Raw genomic sequence first — 16775 nt, 5'->3', positions numbered from 1 at the left:
CACTGATGAGGAAGGCTCATCCTGAGGCAGTGAGGCTGCAGAGCTGAGGGCAGACCCATGGGTTAGGGAGGCAGAGCAGGCCATGCCCTCCATGGCAAGCAGGGCCTCTGCCTCCTCTCCGTGCACGGAGAGGCAGGGCTCGGAGCTGTGCCGCAGCTCACAGTGGCATAGACCCTTCCCACTGCACCCCTCACCACCCAGCGCGGCCAGGGCCCGTTGCTGCCCTCCCTCCATCAGGTAACCCACAGAAGGAAGAGGGAAGCAATGAATGCTCCAGGCTGCCTGCACTCACCTGCCCGAACGCCCTCACCACAAAGAAGAGTGCTGTCATCAGGGTCCCCAGCATGGCTGGGCTGTCCGAGGGAGGCAAAGCCTTGGAGCAATGCACAGCGGTCTCCGAATGGCCAAGGACTGACGTGATCCTTCTCCAGCAGGCAGAGGCCAAGCCCCTTAATGAGCTTAGGGCTTGGGTTCATCTGGGCAAAGTAATCGGGCGCTGTCCTTTTGCTCCTGTAATCACTGCGGTTCTCACACACCCAGCACCAGAGGGCCAGGAAAGGCAAATCCTCTTCCCTAGGTACACGCACAGACACTTGTGTGCACACCCATGGGCTGCAGCTGGCTCTGCACAGCACCACAGCACCCAGCAGGCACCTGCAGTTCAGAGGGGACTTTGGATCCCTGTGCTCTTTGCATGGCGGCTGCCTCGGGAGTGGGAACAGGGATTTGTCCCCACAAGCACCTACCTGGACAGTGTGCGCTGCCATCCTCCTCCAGCAGCCCTTACCACAGAGACACAAAGCACAGCCCATGCACAGCAAGAGCTGGGGTGATGCAAGGTTTGTGGTGGTTTGTGTTTGGTTTGAAGGACGTGCCTCTATCGGCCTCCGTTTCTGCAGGACCAGCTGATCCACACACTGTTACTGCTGAGCCTCATCAGCCCAACAGCTTTCCTCTCCTCAGGGTGCACAGCAGCAGTTGCAATCCTTCCTTTCCAACCCTCCCACCACAGGCAGAGCACAACCATGCACAACATTCACGTGCCTCAAGCATCCTCTGACCATGTTTGGTTGTACTAGTAGCTCGAATCACATTAGGTTCACTCAGAGCCCCACATCCCCATCCATCTGAACCTCAGACTTCCAGGAGCAATGCACTGTGCAGAAGAATCAGAGCTGGAGAAACAAGGGGGGCTGAACCTCCCCTCTCCCCGTCTCCCTTGGCCATGGTACACATCTGCAGTCCCCAGCCAGGGCTCAGTTCCCCAGCTCCCTACTGCACCACACACAGCCCATACCCTGGTCTTCACACACAGCTCCAGAGCCACTGTAATGAGGCAGGGTGACAGCTCCATGACACAGGCAGGGTATGAGCCCGTGTAAAGCTGTCCTGCTGCTGAGAGCCCCAACAACTGCTTTTGTAGCTTGGCTTTGCAGCTTTCACTTGGCCCCTGCATTCCCTACCCTGGCCAGGTACTTAACAGAATGATGGTGATGAAGGCACCGTGAGCTGGAGTGGTCCTGGGGACTGCCAGGAGTGACCTTGACATGAAAGAGCCCAGAGCCGAGGGAGGGGAAGATGTGCAAGGGAAGCACAAGGTGATAACGAGGGCTGCAACGGAACATCCCATCGAGAGAAAAACAGATCCTCAAACATCCCCCCGGTACAAAACAGGCTCGAGTTGGTTTAATTTGAGTACAAAACCACATACAGCCGCTATCACAGGGTTTAACAGGAACATGTTCAAAACGAGTTACTGCTAAGGACAGAGGCATCGCTCTGCACTGCAATGTGTGGCTTTGAGCACAGCCTCCCTGGGTTGCCAGAGCCTCAGGCTCCCCTCTGCAGTACCCAGCTGGAAAGATTGCCACGTGTCCCATCAACAGCCAGGAATCCAAAAGCAAAACCCCTACAGACAGGGGTTGGTGCGATCCCATAGGAGATGGGAAACCTGCGTTTGGATCTCTCCTTTCAGTCACAGCCAGGAAAGGCTGGCTGGGATTTCCTCAGGAAGGTACTTGGTTAGCACCCAGAAAGTGGGAGAACACGGACCTGAGCACAGATCGAGCTGGCCTAGGACAAAGTAACTAAAAAATTCCAAGAAAATCAGGAAAAAAGGAATAAATTCAGACATTCTTGAGAGCTTCAAAATTCCATTCATCAAAAATAGATTTCTCTTTGCATGTAAACGTTCCCCCGTGCCAGTGCCCAGGGAAGCAAAGCAGGGCGGGCTCTGCCTTACTCTGCTGCACATCATGAGGAGCACAACCAGCACTGACGGGTGCAGAGCGGCAGCCTCAGCATCCAAGGAGAGCAGCTTTGAAGACGATTCCTCACAGATGGGATTCCCTGAAACGCAGCCTCCTTCACCAGGCAAAATGGCAAAGTGGTGCAGCAGCTCCTTAAAGCCTAAAATATTTAACGTCAGCTTGGAGGAAATAGTGACAAAGACAAGCCCAGAGCACACTCCCTGCTCTGCACCAGCAGAGCCTGGCTCCTGCCTCCCGTTACAGCAGCACCATCTGCCCCCTCCCAGCTCCCTGCCTCCCACAGGAGCATCCCTGCAGCCATCGCCTGGCAGCTGAGCTCAGGTCCCTCTCAGGGCACAGAAGGATGCAGATGGGGCTTTGTCTCACCCACACTAGGCTGGGTAGGTACCTCCCCATCATCTCTCCCCATCCCTGCTCCATGCTGCACATCCCTAACGCAGAAGAGCTCCCGCAGCACAGCTCTGGCTGGCGTGGCACGAAGAGGAAGCAGGGAGCCATGAAAAGCCATTCCCAGCTTAGTTCCTACTGCTTCCACTCCAAAACAGAGGAGCATTTCCTGAGAGTCAGAATCTGCCATTCCAATGCTGTCCCTGGACTCCGAGCCACGTCATCGTTCGCACTGCCTGCTCACACACGTGCCAGAGGCAGATGACTTGGCCCACCTGCTATTAAGCATCTGCTGGGCCTCAGGGTGGGCTCCTTTCCTGACACATTTCCTCCAGCAGAGCCTCAGCTGGATTCACATCCTCCCCCTTGACCAGTTCCTCCAAGTCCTCCGTGATTCACAGTCATGGCTCACGGTCGCTGGAATACTAATGAGAGAAGTGTTGATTTATCGAAGCCCTGATGTTTCACCACTGGATTAAACAGTCTATAAAGCATATTTGGACACATTACAGGATTAGAAGAATCCACCTGGGAAGTTCACTTCCTCCTTCCTACGCTGTCTTGTAAAAAGACTTTATTTCAAGGGCACAGCACAAAGACACAGCAGAGATGGTTGGGAATCACAGGGACCAATGTGTGGCCCCTGCCACCACCTCTGCAGAGCCAAGGCCCACCCTTTAGTAATTGTAGAGTTTGATTTGCCCATTTTCATCCAGTCTTAGCTGAAGTATGCTGGAGCTGCTGGCAGGGGGCTTCTGTGCCCCTGGGAAGAGATGCCTGGCAGCCGGGTGAAGGAAAAGCCTGGCTTAGGTGAGGCATTAGCAGGCACGAGCAGAGCCAGCAGACAGGACAGGTACCGAGGGGCAGGAGCCAGGTTTGCACACATGTGCTGCATTTAGCCTGCTGTACCCAAGTCAAATGGAATTAAAGGGGGATTAGGGAATTCAAAGGAGCACGGTGCTCAGGACAGCCCAAGGGATTTGCTGCTAATACCAGTCACACTGCAGAGGAAATACCGAGAGCTGCGGTGTAACGCAGTTACGACAGGAGCCTGGAACCATCCCCACTGACAGAACAGGGAGCTCTCACTCATTTGGCCCAGCCACAGGCTACAGCGTGCCTTAAAACTGAGCTGGAGTGAGGGAGAGCTCGGACAGGGAGCCCCAGCCCACCCTGCCCCACCACGTGCCAGGTCCACGTGTCTTCAGGCACCCCTGCCTCAAGACACTGTCCCTCACTGCAGGCTGCTCATCAGGGAATGCCATAGCAAAGTCCCTGATGCTTTCAGTGCTTTACAGCTCCTGATTCACTCACCTCCTGCTGTCTGCTCTGACCTGCTGCAGGAAGCTGGAGTGCAATTAGGGACCCAGGCAAAGGATACAGTTTTGATTCCCTCGTGAAGTCTTTCAGCCATTTCTTGCTCATCCCAATCATTCCTTCAATACTTGTCCTGTCTGACCCACAGCTCTGGAACTGGGAGCGCTGCAACAGCCGGATTTGCTCCCTGTTGTACAGGAGACAGGAAGAGACAGTGCAAGTGGGAAAAACGGGGTCTAGGCAGAAATGACCCCACACCCACGATGATCCAAGACTGAGCATGTGGCAATGAGTAACTGCTGACATCTAACTTGTCTACTTAACATGTACCTTATGATTTTGTTATTTACATGGTATATGATGTGACCTATAAATCATTCCACAGAAAGAAAAGCATCACAATGAAACAAGGACTCAAGGAACAAGACCCTTACTCTGCAGGTACGTATCCCAGCTTGTTGTCCAGAAGTCTGGAACTTCCAGTGTGTGATGGGAACCCACCTGGAAAACAGAGATTAAATACAGGCCCCGCAAAATCAATAGCATTTATATCTGGGTGCATTTGCTTTCCTGTACTATGGACCACAAGCTGAGCCACCTGCCAAAGACAGAGTGGTGTTAAGGAAACAGAGATGGTGAACCTATCTGCAGGTCACAGGAGGCTTCCAGTGAAGCAGGGCTCCTTCGCTCCCTTCTTGAGCAAGAATTGCTTTCTTGGGTGTATATTAAAGGCTGAACTGCTCCAGAAACCAGACCAGCCATATGCTACACTTCCTGGAATGAAGCTCTTATTCCTTATCTCATTAGCACCCTTCCTATCAGCAGCACCAGAGGATCTGGCCTTACCAGTGCAGGAGGGAACACGGTGTGAACTTGTGGGGCTGTGAAATCAAAAGCAAGCAAGCAGATGGAGTAAAGACAGGGACTTACTCACCTGGGAAATACTTGTGCCATTTGTCTGCCAGGATGCTGTCTGCTGACCGTCCAGCTGCAGAAGAGTTACTAGAGCTCACCTCAGAGCTCCAGGCCAACTGGTCCACCAAAGAAGTCCTTGGCGGGGGCAGCAGGGAGCCACCTGCATGAAGTCCTGGCAAGGAGGCACATGTAGAAACAGGGGTGCTGTCACGAGGCGTCGAGGTGAAGAGTGGAGGCTGCTGGTTGCTCAGAGAGCCCAAGACACCAAGGACCCTGTTGAGTTCACTAGAGATACGCATCACAGACTCTGTCAGGAACCTGACCTTGTCTGGCTCGGGGACAGCCTGCAAATCAGCTCTCAAATCAACTGGTGGAAAAGAGGGGAAAAGAGGGGTCATTGGGAAGGCAAGGGAGACAGGAGACCTTCCCTGTCCAAGCTGAGGCCAATCAATCTGTGCTAAGTGGGATAGAGAGGCTTTGCAGCCAGGATTTGTGCCTTGGAGGCTGCTTGTGCACAGAGTGGAGCAGAACCATGATAGCAAGGACATGATCCTCCCATGTTGCAAGAACAGGGCCTGCCAGACAAGTCTGGATATGCACAAGTGTGTGCATCTGGCCTCCCTGCCCCATCCCTCCCAGTTCTACTGTACCCCTTCACACAGCCATAAACATAACAGCAATTCCCTTGCAAATGACAGTCAGGCACTTACATTCAGGCTGATTTACATTTACACTGGATGTGCTGTTTGTGTCCTCAGAGTTGCTGAGATCAAAAGTCACCATCTTCTTGTACGCAGCACTCTTCAGTGTGTCTTCATCTGAAAGCTGGGCAAAAGATGGAAAATGACCCAAATAACACGTGCTGTATTACTGCTGTGGTTTAAGGTCCCTATTCTGCTCTCAGAGAATGTGTTTCAGAAACCCAGCTCTACTGGCAAGCACCACTTTCTGGCCACCAAAAACAGCCTCACCAACAGGGACCAACAGCCCTGCAGAGACTCCAGCACAGGGAAAGAGGCTCTGGGCAGGTTGGAGTGCAGCCGGGCAGGCCTAAGCAGCAGTGATGCTGGTGATTACCTCCTCCAGCAGCGAGGACTCCAGCTGGCTCAGCTTCTCTTCTTTCTTCTTCAGCAGTACCTGTCCTTTCCGCATAGCAGACTTCATCTTGTCCAACTGCTTGGCTTCCTGCAGGGGGTCAACAGCCGAGCCAAGGAGGAGAAGTGAACCAGAACGCCAGGAAAGACCTGCGTTAGTGGCTGGCTTGACTTTCATTATCTCACTTCTACTCAGCACTGGAAATGATGCTGCTGGAGTAAAGCTGCTCCCAAGTCTTGGAGAGCATGGGAAATGGAATGTACAGAGGGCAGAGCACAAGCCTCAAAGCCAGTTCACCCCAAGGAAAATGAGGTGATACCTCCTCCATTTGAAGGTCCCAAGAGCTTCAACTAAAGCCAAGCTCCTGCACTGCAGCAAGCGACCGGGCCGCGCTGCTCACCTCTTCCAGGTTCTTGCGCATGCCCTCCAGGTGCTGGGAGCTCTCGGGATCCTGCACCACCTCCTGGGCCTTCTGCATGTCCTGGCGCCACTGCTGCTTTGCAGCTTTCAGTGCCATGTGCCTCTTCCTCATGGAGCGGGTCTGGGTCACCAGGAACTCCTTGGCATTCCTGATGGAGATCCCTTCCGCAGAGATGTAGCTCCTGACACTACACGAGAGAGACACACATGCTCCTGCCTCCTTGTGCTGAGCCCTCCTGCTTGGAAAGCCAAAGCGAACCCTTCTCCAGAAGCAGCCGGTGTAAGATACTCACTGATCAAACTGGAGGTCGCTGTCCTCATGGCTTTGGGCAGGTGGGGAAACAGGCTGTCCAGATGAGTGCTGAGGAGTCGAAACACGGAAACAACTGACATTTGTATGGGAAACAGAACCCTAGAACCGTGTAAGAATCCAATTAGGAGCCAACATTCACAATGCCATCACCAGGGTACTGCCCAGATCCAAGATTAGTGCCAGGGATGTTCCTCATGGGACTTTTCAAAAGTAACAGACATTTCCATCCCTGTTTTGACTCCAAGGGCACTCAAGTATCCCACACTTCTCTCCTCCCAGTAATAAGAGACAGAAATCAGCCCTAAACATACTGATGTCCCCTGGCAAAGAAAAATGCATCACTGCATCTCAACTGACTTCAACCAGAAGGAACAAAAGCTGGGATTTTCAGGGGAGTTACAGCCTCAGATCTCACATGGCAAGCACCTTTACAGTCTGCTTTACTCACAGCTTGACTAGCTTCTCCCAGGTCTTCAGCACGGAGCTCAGCTTTCTCCTTTGGAGATTCCACACTTTCTTCTGCCTCCAGTTGTTTCAAAGTGTCCTGTTTGCTTCTGATGGCTGCGTCCAGCTCACTGCCACACAAAAGACAACACTTGATTACACTGCAGGTCCATCTAGCCCAGGAACCCGTCTCTCAAAGCATCTTATTAACCTCACCAGACAGGTGGAGAGAAGCCAAATGAATATGACAAGCAAAGGTGAAGGGGCAAAATTACACAGCAAGTGAATAATAGATTAGGAAACAGAGCCCAGGACCCTCATGCCCTCAGCACGCAGTAAAACACCATTAGGATTCTGAAGGAATATGGTCCAGCACAGGAGCAGCTCAGAGGTAAGGGAGAGACCCGGGTGAGGTTTCTGTCAGGGGCAGAGGGTAAATGTGTTTGTATCAGAGGAAATCCCTCATGCTCTCACCTCTTGCGCTTCTGCAGCCTCTGGTTTCGGGTCTGCAGCAAATCCACCTGAGCCTCCAGCTCCGCTTTCTTGTCCTGGAGCTCTTCCACAGACTTCTGCAGCTGCCGGATGGACTCCAGGAGGCTGGAATGATCCTTCCTGCTCTCCTCTAGCCGGAGCTGAGAGGCTAAAGCAGCTTCCTAGAAGAAAGCCAAAGAATCCCTCACAGTTAGCTCCCCAGCACCAAAGCAAAAGGCACCCAACATGCAGGAGCTGGCTACCTGCACAGCACACAGCAGGTCCTAGAGCTACATAGGCATACACCATGCGCCAGCCCTGGAGGCACAGAGCTGTCTCCTTCTCTTTGGAAACAGCTTGGGGCTGATCAAACTGCCAGCAGGATGGCACTCCAGACCTTCACACTCACAACTTAGGGGAAGCAGTTTGCTTCTTCAAAGCCACAGTTGTAGTGTGCTGCCCTCATCCCCAAAGGAAGAGCAGCACAGCATCTCTCCAGAGCCAAGGCATACGTACGTCTCGTTCCAGCTTCGCCTGCCTGTCTTCCTCCAGCAGCTGCTGCCTCTTCTTCCTCAGAGACTCCTCCTAGACACAGGTAAGACAGTAGATGAGTGTCAGAGGGAGGAGATGCTGATGCCCAGCAGCACTTGCAGCAGGTCAGGCCTAAGTCCCAAGACCATTTCAAAACCTGAGGATTGTTGTCAGTGTTGCTTTATTCCCCCCACACACGCTCAAGATCCCCTCCCTCTATCTGACTTCAAGGGAGAAGTTGGGCATACTCGCATCCTCTGCAGTGTTCAGGGCTCATGGCCATTTCTGCAGGATCCTGCTTTTGTGAAGCCTCTGCTCACCTCCAGCATTTCTCTACCTTTTCACTTCCTCACCCCCGTGCTGCTGGGAAAGGAAGGGCTGACAGAAGCAATGTTATCTACAGTCCTTGGCACAGGCCAGGACTTAAGAGATCTGGCAGGCGAGAGCATCAGCCAGTGATTTCTGCCAGCTCCACTGGAGCATTTGGAGTGCTTCCCTCTCCCACTGCTACCCAAGATCCAGAAACCCTCATTCTTTTCACAGCAGCAGGGAGAAGAGGAGGTAAATCAGGAAGGGGCTGACTGAAATCTGACACGATGCTGAGCACAACATGCCACCTTGAAAGGCTTTAATGACGCCCCTGTCACTTTTACAGCCACTTACTGTCTTTCACTGCAAAGACCAGCCACGAGGCTGTACTGCCAGGAGCACTTAGCCCTGCTCTGACTGGAGATGGGAGCTTTACCTGTAACCTGCATGGCAGCTAAAGCCCTGGCTGAGCACTTCTGCAAAGCCTCCCAGGAGAGGCTGGGAGACCCGTGGGGACTCACCTGGCTCAGGAGCTGTGCTGACCTGGTCTGCACGTTCTTCACACGCATCTCCAGCTCGCCTTCCAATTCCTGCACTTTCCTCTCCTGCACAGAGAGGCTGAGTTAAAGAGCAGCACGAGTTCCTCCCTCACAAGGCAGAGCTCTGCACCACACCAGGACCTGGGAAAGCACATCCTGCCCGTTGTGGTGCAGAGGGTGGGAGGCACATGAGATGCCAGGGCACCCAGGCCATGCCAAGCAGCGCAGCACACGCTCACCTTCTCCCGCTGCCTGTGCTGCAGCGCCGCGAGCCGCTCGCCCAGCTCTGCCTGCAGCGCCTTCATCTCTGCTTCGTGCCGCTGCCGCAGGCGCCCCAGCTCACCCAGCAGGCCCTCCTGCAGCTCTGCTCTTTGCTTCCTCTCCTGTTTGTTGCCAAACACAACCAGGAACAGCGCTGAGTGAAGCACAGGGTGCTCCAGCAAAGCACTGCGACCGCACAGAGAGCCAGGCAAAGCTAACACCAACTACAGCAGGTTAGAAGCTTTTGCTTACAGGGACAACACTGTTAAGGAAATGGCTCAAGAAAGAAGAAACAGCCATGAAACTGAGGTTGTGTTACATACTGCTGACTATATAGTCAAAAATGGCAGGCAGAAGGCATTCCAAAATGGGTACCCACAAACATCATGCAGAAATCCACAAAAGCATGTGGAAGTTGACTTCACAGAGAACATTTTGACAGCTTATCCTTATAACCCCAGCCTAAATTCACTTTACGTCATGGCAACAATGCCCAGAAAGACAATTTCCGGTTCTAGGAGTGGCTTAGATAGACAGGACTGGCAAGTAGCTGTGTCAGCCCAACTGAGCTAGCCACTAGCCACCTCCCAAACCCGCTGCTCTCGCCCAGCAGTACCTCCTCCTCATACTGATCCTGAACCCGTGCCAGGGTCTCCTGGTGCTCCTGTTTCATCCTCTCCATTTTCCTCTCATGGTCCTTCTCCACTTCCTGGCGTTTCTCTCTCATCAGCTCGCTGAGCTGCAGGGGTGACACAAGAAGATGTTGCTCTAAACTACAGCATCAGAGCCCAGCAGCCCCCCCAGGGAACAACTCATACATGAGCAGAGGGACTGAAGCTCAAGTACTTTGCAAGTGGGATCAGCCTGTGGCCTGGGTAGCACAAAGCACCCCGGTGAGGTAAGATGCTGTAGGGGTGTTCTTCCCCCTCAGGCACCACTGTCACCCCCGGGCAGGGGATGTGGCCTCTCAGACCCCAGTACACATCCAAGGAGAGAGGGTGAGGGACGATCAGCAATCCAAGGTGAATACTTGCCTCGCGTTCATATTCTGTCAGTCGATAGGCTTTCAGCTGCACTTTCTGCTCGGCTCTCTGCAAGTCTTCCCGCAGCTGAGCCTCCTCGCTCCTCTGTGCCTCTGCTATCTGGGTTTGCAGGCTGGAAATGACCTGCCATGAAAGCCACCCCCAGAGATTTGTCACCCTTCTGACAAGATCCATTCAGTGTCCTCCTACGGAGAGCAAGCAGCATGGCAAAGACCAGTGTGTGCAGTCTCACCTCCCCCTGCTTGGAGCTTGTCCAAATGCTGAGCCAGACCAGAACCACATTTAGCAAGTGGAAAACATGAACACCACCCTCCTTGGGTACCTTTGGTGGCAGTGTGGGAGAAAGCTATTTACACTGTAAGGACACCAGCTCTTACCTTACGATGCTTCTCTTCTGCTGCTGATTTCAGCTGCCGAAGTTCACTTGCAAACTGCTTCTCCAGCTCTTCCATTGCCTACAGGCACAGGAGCAAGACAGGCTGCTGGAAAACCTCAATGTGTGGGGACACGCCACACAAGATGCATTTGCCATTATCATCTATCCACAAGCATCAAAAGCACAATGGTAAACCCTTTCCAAACCAGAGCACACGCAAGGAGATCTCAGTGGATCTCAATCATGCTGTGCTGGAAGGACTCTGAACTGCCCAGGCTCTCAGGAGGACTAAAGCAGCAGCCAAAGAGGTGATCTGATAAAGTGGCTTGGTTTAGCTTGGCAGAGACACAGCAATCTTTCTCTCTTCTTCACATGCAACACGGCCATTTAAGTAATTGTTATTTAATCACCACTGCAATAAAACCTGGGGGAGTACTCCTCCCCACCTCAATCAGCCTCTACTATCATACCTTAGCATCTTTCCTCTGTTTCAAGTGAGCCATTGTTAAAACACATGCTGGTGTTATTGCATCTCAACGCTTTAGCTTTGCAACACAAGCCCTAGCTGGGCATAAAGATCTCACCTTCTTCTTTTCCTCATCTAATCTCAACCTGAGCTCACTCAGGGATTGTTCCTTCTCATGCTCCAGCTTGGTCATCTCTTTCTGCTGAACTTCCTCCATTTCCAGCTTCATTTGCTCCAAAACAAGCTGCTGCTTCCTCTCCAGGCTCTCCTTCTCCATCACCTGCTTGAATTCCCACTCTTCTCTTAGTTTCTGCAGTGTGGCCTCTTGCTCTGACCTGGTAGGTTTGCAACAAGAATACAGACAGAAGTCGGTACTTTACCACTGGACTCCATTTAGGAACCAGAGCCAAGAGATGACAGCACATGCAAGCCAGAAGAAACTGAGAATCACAGTACACCATTCACAAGTGTACCAATTAAGGCTTTGGAAAGAAACAGCAAAGCAGCCAGGCAGCAGTGAAATAGGAAATAACCAGTTGAAGGTTTTCCAGTGTCTGCCTCCACCAATTGCTTTCACAGGCCTTAAGAGCTGTTAAACAGAGACATTCACTCAAACCAAGCTATGCTGCAAACTGCTCCTCTCCTTACAGGTGCCATTTCTTTCACTTACATGGCCCAGAGCTGTGGTCCAACATCACAGCAACACAACATCACATTTAGGGCCTTGTACTTGCTACCTCAGCAGGGTACCAGCCACAGCAGGCTCAGGAGGGCTAACACCTCCACTTGGAGCAGTTGCTGGTGACATGTGAGATGCTTCCCTCCCAAAGCAGCAGTTTACATCCCCAGGGATGGCAGGAAAACTTCCCACCTTATCTTCTCCTCCTCTGCTTTGGTCTCCGAGGCAATTTCAGCTTGCAGCTTTGAGAGTCTCTCAGTTTCTTCCTTTCTAATACGCAGCTCTTCCTCCTCAGAGACCTTTGCCAAATCTTCCCGTAGAGCCCTGAGAGATGAGCAGCCAAAAACAGAAACAAGGTTCAGGAGGCTTTAATATCTTCAAACCACCTCCCCAAGGGGACAGATCAGCTGCTGCTCCCACCGGCTGTGCCTGCCCAAGTGAGGCATTCTCAGGGCTCCAGACCAACAATTCCCCTCCATGCATCAGGATCTGGCTGCTGGCACAGGGGAATCAAACCTCTGTTACAGTGTGCTGCATCCTCATGGACGGCACTTGCGGCTGGGTGTTTTCCTGGTAAATTCAATCAACTCCTATTAAATGAAAGCAGGCTCCCAGCCAAGGAACCTGGATGCCCTATTCCTTGAAGCCTTGTTTGGAAGTCCCTCTGTAGAACATACGATACCAGAGGTTCAGATGGGTCCTCTGGGGTAACCTCATCTCCTTTAATGCTCCAATTTGCAGTCCTGTTACTACCATCCAGGCAGGGTTTGAACACTGGCCAGGCGGTAAAGCTCCAAGCACGGAGCTGGAAACTTCTCCCAGGTTAACCATAAGAGACAGGTTCAGAGCTCTGCAAGCTGCATGTGTATGGAACCAAAGCTCATCCTGCAGGAGATGTGGGAATGCTCTCTCCTCTTCCTGAGGCAGTGCTCTCCACACACAGCACTGCCTGCAGACCACTGCTCATTGAGATGTGCAGATCCTCACACACAGCACTGCCTGTGCCAGGCAAACCCCTGTACTCCTCCTCCCCAAAAGCCTTTTTCTTGCCTCCTTTGTCAACAACTCTGCAAAGCAGCACCACCTCCAAGGTGATGGCCTATAGCAGCCCAAGCCTGTGGCCCCCAGCAATGAAATCACAGCTCAGAGGAGAAACAGGAGGGAGATGGAGTAACAGAAGGAAGTACCTGAGGGATTTTTCTTTTTGCTGACGAAGCTTCTCAGCTTCCTCCTCCTCCTCCGGCTGCCTCATCTCCTCCTGGAACTGCTGACTTTTCTCCTCCTGTGCTTGCAATAAGTGCGTTATCTCTTTCCTGTGCTCCAGCTCATCGGCTGCTCCCTCCAGGGACTCTTCACTAGGCTGGTTCAAGGACTGCTCATGTTCAGGTTGCTCCTCAGGTTGCCTACCAAAAGAGAAGGTTCCTTTGGCAAAAGCGTGATGGAAAGCTGAGTCACATTAAGGAACAGCAACATCCCCCAAACCAAGAATCCCAGAGCCACCTCCTCTAGAAACATCACTGTCCAAGGGAAAGGAGGAGAGAATCCCAATGGACCACGTCCACTTGCTGGTTAGCTCAGGGGAGCTGCGGACCAGCAGCACAGGCAGGCAGAGACACAGGACACAAGGTGGGTACACACCAGCTCTCCTCACAAGGCTGTTGGGGAACACAGAGCACACGCTCCAGGCTGAGCAATGCATTACCTCTGGTACCAGAGTGGGGATGCTCCCATGGGCTGACTCCCAGAGGAACTCTGACTGATAACCCCAGCAGCACTCAGGTCCTGGTAACTCCTGCTTTGTCCCAATAGAGATTACCTTGCAAGGGGACCAGAAAGGCTCCAGTAGCTCTGAAAGCCAGGCACTAAGCAGATGCAGGCAGTACCTGTGTGCAGCCCAGGGACTAGCAGCGTGCTGCTGCTGGACCAGGTACTTCCCTGCCATTGCCATCTGAAGTGTGCTGGCAGCCTGGCAGCTCCAGGCAACAGAAAGCCCGAAGCACTCCACAAATTCAAACCCAATCTGCTTCTAATTAAGCTTTCTTCAGACAGAGAGCAGTAAAATTACAAGGTCTGAGAGGGGCTGAAGGGGAAAGAGGGGAAAATGAAGGTTGAGCTAAGAAAAACTCATTCTTTGCTAGTGAAAGCTGGAGCAGCAAGGTCTCATCGTGCTCTGTGCTAGCATAAGGCAGAGGGACTTCTGTTTTACCAGCAATCAAGGAAATAGCAGCCCCAGCAATACAGGCTTGAGTCAAGAGAAAAGGTCACTTATGCAGCCATTAGCAAAAAGAACAGGACAGGAAGGAGCAGTTGGGTTCTGGAAAAAACCCACTTCATTATTGCTTCCATGCAATGCTGTGTGCTCTGGGCCTGCTGCAGAGGAGCCTGCAGAAGGTGGTGTTCATCTCCTGCTCTGCCACTTCCACCTTTTAGCATGTTCTTCCTTCTGCCCCACTTCTTGCTTAAAGGGAGATCCATCCAACACACACACATTTACACAGCTCAACACGATTCCCAGGGGGAAAAGGGAGATCCTGTGCTGGTGTCCACATCACAGATCCCTTCTCCAGCACTCAGTCCTGAGAGGCACTGCCTGCTTTCCCTCATTGCACCTGCTGGTTTGCCACTTGGCACAGAAAGCAAAGTCAGCACAACCCCTTCTCCTGAGCTCTGCTATGGCAGAGGAACTGCGGGGACAGATCTGCAAAGAGCAGCTATTTAGTGCAGCAACAGAGCACTGGCATTAGCAAGGAACCTGAGCCCTGCATCCTGTGCTCTGAGCTTATTATATCCCAAAGCAACCAGTGCTCCACTGACTGGAAAACACGGGTGATTGGCTGGGTTCTGTAGTTTCCCCTGTCTGTGTGAAAGCATCTCCCATAGCAGGGTGAAGCTCCCAGCCTCATTAGCAACACAGGCAAAGAGGAGGAGGCTCCTCCAAGCACAAAGCAACTTCCCTGCAGCCCACGGCTCCTGTGCCACAGAGCCCAAGGGCTGAGCTGCTGCTCTGGCCCTCCCCAGGACAGGCTGTTCACTTGGCACTCAGTGAAACATGAAACAGCTGCTTGGATTTGCATACGGAGATGCTGGAGCACTGCTGTGCCCACCAAACCCCATCTCCTGGTGCACCGACTTCACACTCCAGCTTCTACCACCACAAAGGGGAACAAAGGGACAAACGCTGTTATGTTTACAACACCAGAGACTTAACCAAAGCCCTTACGCTTCCTGTGGGGCAGCAAGCTCCTCCAGACTGCCTGGGATATCCAGCGAGCCCTCCTCCGACTCCGCTGCCACGGCCTCCTCCTCCTCAGGGGTCTCTAAAGCAAACCTCTTCTCCTGCGGTGTCTCACAAGCACTCTGATCCCTCTCGCTTTGCAGCACAAAAGAGGGAACAGAAGACTGGGTTAGCACAGATCAGTCTGGGGCTGCTGCAGGTAGCAGTGCCTGCCAGCGGGACCCATTGCTCCAACATGGGTCTGCCAAAGGTACAGCAAAGCTCCCAGTCATTCAGGCTAACAGGCAGCTGAGGATTGCATGGGTGCCAGGCTCAACATGCTGAATGAATCCCTGGATTGCCCCCCTCTCTTTCCAGGTCCTCACAGAATCTCCCCAGGCTAAATCAGCCCTATTAGCAATACTCACACTGTTGTCCCAATTACAGATGGGAATACTGGCAGGCACGTTGGCATCTACAACCCTACTTCACCTTGGAAGTACAGAGAAGAGAGGCAAGGCAAGCAGGAGCTAGCTTTACAGGCAGAGAGGAGGAGAGGATGCACAGCTGGGAAGCAGGTACCAAGAGATAAGGAGGCAATTCCTGCAGGCACATTCTGGGGGACCTTCACATGAACAGCTCCTCTAAGAACAAGGCTGCAAATCCCAACTGCACGCAGGCAGACATTAAGATGGACTGCAGCTTCTTCTGTTCACAAGTGCTCCTGGCACAGCAACAGCTTCTTGTTCCCAGTGCCCCAGAGTACACGTAACTGTGCAGAGGCTAAGAGGTTTGACATGATTCATCTATAAATGCCACACGCTGCAGCTCTCAGAGGGAGGGGAAGGGCTCGAGAGAGCCCAGGTTCAGACCATCCTGGCAAAAGTGCGATGTTCACAGCCTTAGAGAGAAGTCAGAGCTGTGAGGGAAGCAGAAGGCACCTCCACATCGGGGGCAGCCACAAGGAAATGAGAGCCAGAAGCTATCAGGAAGCTGAAACAAAGCTGAAGTCTGCTGAGACAGTACCAAGAAGGTGGAAGGAGAAGAGAGAGGCTTAGTGAGAAAGCAACATCTTGGGGTGTTCTACAGGGGACGTCTGTACAGGTTACAGTGACCAGAGCAGAGCAGGGGGGACATGACAGGAAAGTCATCCAGAGCCGGAGCTGTCCACACCTCCTTTGTGGCTCTGTTCGTACCATACCTCTCAGCAGCTTTTGTTCTTTTGCTTTGCTCTTCCTCTATACTTGCTTTGCTCTGGTCTTTTTCCTCTTCTCCCAGCTCCTGGGCCTGCAGGTAAAAGCAAACAGTGTGGAGTTTGCTGGCTCCTTCCCCATCCAAGCCTCGCAGGACCTCACAGTGGTCCTGCTAAACAGCAGCCCCCTCTGGTCCAGTGCATCAGCACTGAGCCTGGGGACCAAAGAGCATCCGGGGGCTGCTCCAGAATCCCAGCTGAATGTGCCAGCCTCCTCTCCTGCAGGTAACCAAGGGTCTCAAAGCATCATAGGAATGCCTTGCAGGAATGCTTCCAGCAGCGCAACCAACAGGCCTGGGAGCTCAGCTCCCCGGGGTGCCTCAAGTTAGGGCCTGGGGGCTGTTTTTCCAGCACAGAAGATGAACTCCCTGCCAGCACTAAGCAGGTTGGATGCAGGTTTGGTTTTCCGGAAGGTCCTCTTACCAAAAACTCAACTTCCCAGAAAGTGTTGGACAAAAATCTCCTAAATGAGG

At 52.8% G+C, this 16775-nt stretch overlaps 1 protein-coding gene across 11 annotated transcripts in view; it reads right to left on the bottom strand.

Annotated features, from left to right (window-relative positions):
* Positions 1 to 1798: 1798 nt before the first annotated feature.
* CEP164 (centrosomal protein 164) overlaps positions 1799 to 16775 on the bottom strand; it is a 28757-nt gene continuing 13780 nt past the window's right edge. For 6 of the 11 annotated variants that reach the window (XM_080631727.1, XM_080631719.1, XM_080631728.1 and 3 more), the window contains 20 exons: positions 16252 to 16337; positions 13024 to 13239; positions 12029 to 12160; positions 11276 to 11492; positions 10693 to 10770; positions 10307 to 10438; positions 9889 to 10011; positions 9251 to 9394; positions 8994 to 9077; positions 8149 to 8217; positions 7636 to 7814; positions 7166 to 7292; positions 6698 to 6765; positions 6385 to 6592; positions 5967 to 6074; positions 5600 to 5714; positions 4909 to 5256; positions 4409 to 4475; positions 4039 to 4161; positions 1799 to 3434 (listed from right to left, as the gene is read on the bottom strand). In XM_080631727.1, coding sequence (XP_080487853.1) covers positions 3335 to 3434; positions 4039 to 4161; positions 4409 to 4475; positions 4909 to 5256; positions 5600 to 5714; positions 5967 to 6074; positions 6385 to 6592; positions 6698 to 6765; positions 7166 to 7292; positions 7636 to 7814; positions 8149 to 8217; positions 8994 to 9077; positions 9251 to 9394; positions 9889 to 10011; positions 10307 to 10438; positions 10693 to 10770; positions 11276 to 11492; positions 12029 to 12160; positions 13024 to 13239; positions 16252 to 16337 — 2724 coding nt within the window. In that variant the 3' untranslated portion in view covers positions 1799 to 3334. Of the gene's footprint in view, positions 3435 to 3971; positions 4162 to 4408; positions 4476 to 4908; positions 5257 to 5599; positions 5715 to 5966; positions 6075 to 6384; positions 6593 to 6697; positions 6766 to 7165; positions 7293 to 7635; positions 7815 to 8148; positions 8218 to 8993; positions 9078 to 9250; positions 9395 to 9888; positions 10012 to 10306; positions 10439 to 10692; positions 10771 to 11275; positions 11493 to 12028; positions 12161 to 13023; positions 13240 to 16251; positions 16338 to 16775 lie in introns of those variants that run through there. The other 5 variants (XR_013958204.1, XM_080631723.1, XM_080631724.1 and 2 more) reach the window with 5 other exon arrangements.

This window comes from Psittacula echo (genome assembly GCF_963264785.1).
Source record: "Psittacula echo genome assembly, chromosome: 18".
Lineage (NCBI taxonomy): Eukaryota > Metazoa > Chordata > Aves > Psittaciformes > Psittacidae > Psittacula > Psittacula echo.
Note: the sequence above shows the minus strand (reverse complement) of the source record. Positions and strands in the feature narration are given on the sequence as shown.